The sequence below is a fragment of the Sinocyclocheilus grahami genome, unplaced genomic scaffold (genome assembly GCF_001515645.1).
Source record: "Sinocyclocheilus grahami isolate Dianchi unplaced genomic scaffold, SAMN03320097.WGS_v1.1 scaffold301.1, whole genome shotgun sequence".
In the NCBI taxonomy this organism is placed as follows: Eukaryota; Metazoa; Chordata; class Actinopteri; order Cypriniformes; family Cyprinidae; genus Sinocyclocheilus; species Sinocyclocheilus grahami.
In genome coordinates this window covers 1370005-1376004 of record NW_015505480.1, presented here as the reverse complement: position 1 = coordinate 1376004, position 6000 = coordinate 1370005, and the positions used below count along the sequence as shown (strand labels likewise).

General features: G+C 37.7%; 1 protein-coding gene across 1 annotated transcript in view; it reads right to left on the bottom strand.

The window, feature by feature from the left end:
* Positions 1–222: 222 nt before the first annotated feature.
* LOC107601186 (uronyl 2-sulfotransferase) overlaps positions 223–6000 on the bottom strand; it is a 46075-nt gene continuing 40297 nt past the window's right edge. The window contains exons 6-7 of the mRNA XM_016293253.1: positions 962–1115; positions 223–683 (exon numbers count right to left, since the gene is read on the bottom strand). Coding sequence (XP_016148739.1) covers positions 379–683; positions 962–1115 — 459 coding nt within the window. The 3' untranslated portion in view covers positions 223–378. The remainder of the gene's footprint in view (positions 684–961; positions 1116–6000) is intronic.

The window sequence follows — 6000 nt, the reverse complement described above, 5'->3', positions numbered from 1 at the left end:
GATCTTCTTCTTGGTGAGATGGAACTGGTCATGAATGAAGTTGTAAAAGTCATACTCATACTTCATCCTTTGGTAAAGCACCTGTAGGCCCTCTAGAGTAGGCATGTGCTTCTTCACTGTGCCTGTAAGGTTCCCCATCTTCCAAAATGCTGCAGATTTACAAAACTATGAGCCACAGAGAAAGCTACAGTGTGAAACAATTATTCAGACGCTTCTGTGACCCCCTTCTCCTCTTGAGAGTGTCTTGAAGGGCCATCCCGTTAAAAACAGGGGTTACACACCCAATTTTAACCTGGGACTTTTGACTCTACCTCCTGACTGGACATAGACATCAAGCTTATGAGATATCTGCCATGCCTACACCTCCATGGCTATTAGTCAGGGCTGAACCAACCAGATGTTGGCATCTTCTTGCCCCACGTCCTCTTCTTCCTCCTCTTCCTCCTCCTCCTCCAAAGGCTCATGGGTCCTGAGGGCAAGCTCACGGAGAAAGTGAGGTTCATGAGCAGAGTTCTGGGAGGTGGACTTGAGGCCGATCTTCTTCTTGGTGAGATGGAACTGGTCACGAATGAAGTTGTAAAAGTCATACTCATACTTCATCCTTTGGTAAAGCACCTGTAGGCCCTCTAGAGTAGGCATGTGCTTCTTCACTGTGCCTGTAAGGTTCCCCATCTTCCAAAATGCTGCAGATTTACAAAACTATGAGCCACAGACAAAGCTACAGTGTACAATTCAAGACAGCTAAAAATCATTTGGAACATGCTTCACTTATTATTGTTTTAAAGTTGATGTGCAAAATGAGTTTACAAAATGTTTCCAGAAGATAATCAAAGAGTGTTTTAATTATTTTTCTTTATCCCAATCTCTGCATGCTCATTCATTTGTATTCATATTTGCATTCACATTTATTTATTTTCATTTAATTTCCCACAAGATTTCAAAGTAATTGAATAAAACACACCTGGACTCTTGTAGATGGTTAGGACATCACTGAAGTAGTGAGGTAGGAGTCTCTCCAGAAGGAGCAACACATCCTCCAACTCTTCCAGAATTCCCACAAGTAAGAAGTTCTCTATAACGTTTTGTTTGGCCCTCTCCACAGCCCAAACACCCGGCTCCCTGAGGTAGACCAAAAAAAAACCCAGCCAATTATTTGACAAGAAAACATACAAAGATTTCAGCTTGCTTAACCGAAGAGATTTTAAAAACATTTATTTGTTAATACAGCACAAGATCTTAAAGGAATAGTCCATCCGAAAATGAAAATTCTGCCATCATTTACTCAACCACATAAGGATGAGTAAATGATGACATTTTACAATTCATTGATTTTAAAAAAAAACTATTAATTGCAATATGTTTTAATATTCTATTTATTCTCTTAATTGTCAAATAATTCAAAACACAATTCAAAAATGTGTCATGGTTATAAAATGGGCTTCATATTTAATTTCAATATATAATATTGAATATATCTAACATAATATATAACATATAAATATAACTTTCTTATGATTTTGGGGGTAAATATGACCAGTTCTTGAACAAAAATAAATAAATAAAAATTCTAAAAATAGGTACCGTAATTACCATATGAAGACATATGTATGGATTGAGATGTTTGCTTAAAAACATTTATTATCTGTAGATAGGACAGTATTCCAAGACATTTACTTTTCACATTCAATTAGACCTAAATGCACAGCATTCTGGGGAATTCTTTATCCAACTTCATCTGATTTCTCTACCCTATCTTACTTTTTCCTTCACCAAACCTTAAAGGGTTAGTTCACCCAAAAATGAAAATTAGCTTGTGTTTTAGTCACCCTCAAAGCATCCTAGGTGTATATGACTTTCTTCTTTCAGACGAATCCAATCAGAGTTATATAAAAAATTGTCCTGGCCCCTCCAAGCCTTACAATGGGGTTAAGTGGGTGCTTTTTGTCAACAGTCCAGAAGAGATGAAATAAAGTGCACGCATCCGTAATAAAACGTGTCTCACACGGCTCCAGGGGGTGAATAAAGGCCTCCTGTAGCGAATCCATGCATTTATTTGTAAGATAAACATCCATATTTCAAACGTAATAAACACTTTTCTATCACTTCCGCTATCTTTCGTATGCGAAAGTCGTTCCGGTGGATGACGTAGGATGTCCCTCCAGGGGGTGAATAAAGGCCTCCTGTAGCGAATCCATGCATTTATTTGTAAGATAAACATCCATATTTCAAACGTAATAAACACTTTTCTATCACTTCCGCTATCTTTCGTATGCGAAAGTCGTTCCGGTGGATGACGTAGGATGTCCGCGTTGCGTGATTAGTGACGAATGTGGAGAGAGAACAAAACAAAACGCCGGTCACGAATTAAAAGCACAAAATTAGGATTTGTAAAGAAAAATGTCAGAGGACTTCGATATAAACCAAGAAGAGACTGGTTTTCCTTTGCTAAAGTAAGGAAACTTTGCTTTTATTTGTTCCTGTAAACAAACTTGCGAGACTAGCATATCTCAGAGGCGCGCGCTGCGTATACGTCCTACGTCATCTGCCGGAATAACTTGCATGTATGACAGTCAGTGGAAGTGAGAAAAAAAAGTGTTTATTACGTTACAAAAATGCATGGATTCGCTACAGGAGGCCCTTATTCACCCCCCGGAGCCGTGTGAGGCACACTTTATTACAGATGCGCGCACTTTATTTCACGTCTTCTAGACTGTTGACAAAAAGCACCCACTTACCCCCAATTGTAAGGCTTGGAGGGGCCAGGACAATTTTTAATATAACTAAGATTGGAAGTCATATACACCTAGGATGCCTCGAGGTTGAGTACATCACAGGCTAATTTTCCTTTTTGGGTGAACTAACCCTTTAATTGTGGTTGTGAACGAGAGCAAAGAGAGCAGATTGCTGTGTTTAACTTGCTTTTGCTGTACTATGAACGTGTTCATTTGTTGACAATATCAAGCTAATGCATTGGCGATTCCTTCAAAGCAGTGGAGCTCCAGGAGGGCCAGCTCCTTTAACAATACTCACTCTGTGTGTATCTGAATAGAGCCGAAAAGCCAAGAGCGCATCAATGTCCTTTCATCCGCATCCCCACTCCGCCCCAACAGAGACACATACAAACTCTGACGGATATGCACTTTGAACGCACACATGCTATTGTTGAAAATCAAACAGGTTATGTTCCATTTGGGCTTCCGTTGACTTTTTGGAATATAAAAAGGGAAAGGATTTAAGTACAGAAAGACAGATGGCCAAAAGGGCAAATGTCTGCAGAGAACAAAAGGAACAGAAATGACAGATCACCAATTACACAGCAACTTAGAGAACAACCTACTCAATCCCTGAAGAGATAATGATGCCTTAAAGCTGTGCCAGACTTTCAAAACCAACAATTAAAAGCAAATTCAATGAGGAGGAAGATACTGTTTGGTGGAGAGGAGAAAAGAGGAGAGTATAAAAAGAAAGTCTGTTTGTATATATGAAATTACTTATAAAGTTACAGCAAATGGCTAGTGTGCTTCTGGCAAATGTCCCGAGCAGTAAAAGCGGGCAGTCTTTCACACACAGTCTCTTTCTCTCTCTCTAAGAGGACCCACTTCAGCTCAGGTGACACACTTATTTGGCCTTGTGTTTTTGATTCAGTCCCAAGGTGGCCATTTCACTAAGCACCTAGGAACACAGCCATCGCAATTTACCCCTAAACTACCTCCAGATGGACGTCACCACGCAACATGCTCTTTGCCTGATGTGAAAAGAAGCATTTTTGTGTATTCTGTCTAGAAAAAAACTACAAAAAAGAAGAATTCAAACAATAAATAATGGGTATTGCATACATAATTTTTGACAGACCACTGTTTGAGCAAAGCAGAAGTGAGACGAGACATTTGGAGACAAGATGAGACGATAGGACACGACAGGAGACAAGAAGTCAGTCTGCCACAGAACTGAGAACCTGGATGAGTTCCACTAATAGGGGCAATTTCCTGGCTATGCATGTACACAGTACACACACACACACATGGTACGTGTGTGTTTCAGTCATTAGTAAACATGGGCAGTACAGTCCTACAGCTTTGAAGGTCTGCCAGCACACCTCACACAAAAAGCGGGTGCAAGGACACATCAGACTGATCTAAAGTGACAGTAAAGACATTTATAATGTTGCAAAAGATTTCCATTTCATATAAATGTTGATCTTCTGAACTTTCTATTCTTCAAAGAATCCTGAACAAAATGTTTCCATGGTTCCCACAAAAATATTAGGCAGCACAACTGTTTTCAACAATGATGATAATAATAAATGTTTCTTGAGCACCAAATGAGAATATTAGAATGATTCTGTGGGATCATGTGACTGTAGTAATGGCTGCTGAAAAGTCATCTTTACCATCACAGGAATAAATTACATTTTAAAATACACAAAAAAATGTTTCACTAATTCTAATAATATTTCACAATATTGCTGTTGTAACTGCACTTTTGATTAAATAAATGTAGCCTTTGTAATAAATAAATGTAGCATTAAAGGCTTATTTTGAACAGCAGTGTTCCTTTTCATTTTAAGCAGAAGACCTGAAATATAAAGGTTTTTAAGATCATGATATCAAATGTATTCAAATCTCTCTCTCTGTATATGTGTGTGTTTTTCACATCTAAGGGTCGGATGAGACTGGGCCACTGACCCATCAACCACGCAACACTTATACACACAAACACACTTTAAGCATTGAAAGGAAACCAGCTTGTAAAATTGCAATCACACTAGTTGAGAAAGTCCCCGACCCCATATACATGGACATGCTCTAATGCTCTAACTAACACTTTAGAAACTCCCTTCACACGCTTCAAATTAATAGGATGACTTCGCAATCTCCAGTTATTCTAGAGCTTTGAGTATGTGTGGGTGTGCACATCCATGCAGATTGTGGGGAATTCCCCAGTACGTCACAGATTATAATAATTAAATTAAATTCAAAAGGAAAGATCAAAAATGAAACTTCAGTAGCATACCATCTGAAGGCTCAGGTCTGACAAAGGGCCCAGCTATTACAGACACATAATCAAGCAAACAGATATGTTTAGTGTGAGATAGATCACAAGCCACAGTAATCCTAAACTATAGAAATCCGAGATGTGGTTAACCAGGCCTCCAGGAGGAGAGGGGATCTTAAGAGGAGGTTGCATTATATATGGTGAAGTTCTGATTATAATTACTGTAGTCTCTCATTAACTAAGATAAGTTCAATTCCCATCGTAATAGAACTGCTACTGTGTGTTATTTTGGACTGTGTCGTGTGTGTTCCTTTAAGATTACAAATCATAAAGATGCTCACAAAGCTGCATTTTCAACATCATTACGCCGGTCTTAAGTGCCACATGACACTTCAGAAATCATTCTAATATGATGATTTACTGTTTGAGAAACATTTCTTATTATTATAAGCTTTGATCAGTTGTGAATCAGTTGTGCTGCTTAATATTTTTGTAAAAACCATGAAATATTTGATGAATATAAAGTTCACAAAATAGCAGTTACTTGAAATATAAATCTTTTGTATCATTATCAATGTATTTCAAATTTAATCACTTTTTAAATTGATCAATTTTATGCATTCCTGTTGAATAAAAGTATATATTTCTTTCAAAATAATCTTGCTGACCCCAAATTTTTAAAAGAGTATATACATAAATACCTAAAAAAATATATATATATCTCTCTCTTCTCTATATATATAGGCTATATATATAAAATATTATTGATTGTCCGTCAATAGAGAAAGCTGCTTAACCAGATAACAAGATGCTATAGTAACACCACCTGCCAGCAGAGGCTAACTAAATCAAGCTAACTAACCAAACCTTGACCCCTACTAGAAATATTCATAAATCTCACCTTCTTAAACAGAGCAAAGGATGAGTTAACAGAGAAAGTGGCCTGGACTAAATTAACTAGTAACCTAAAGAAAAAAGTCCCAGTTAATGTTCCAGATTAATATG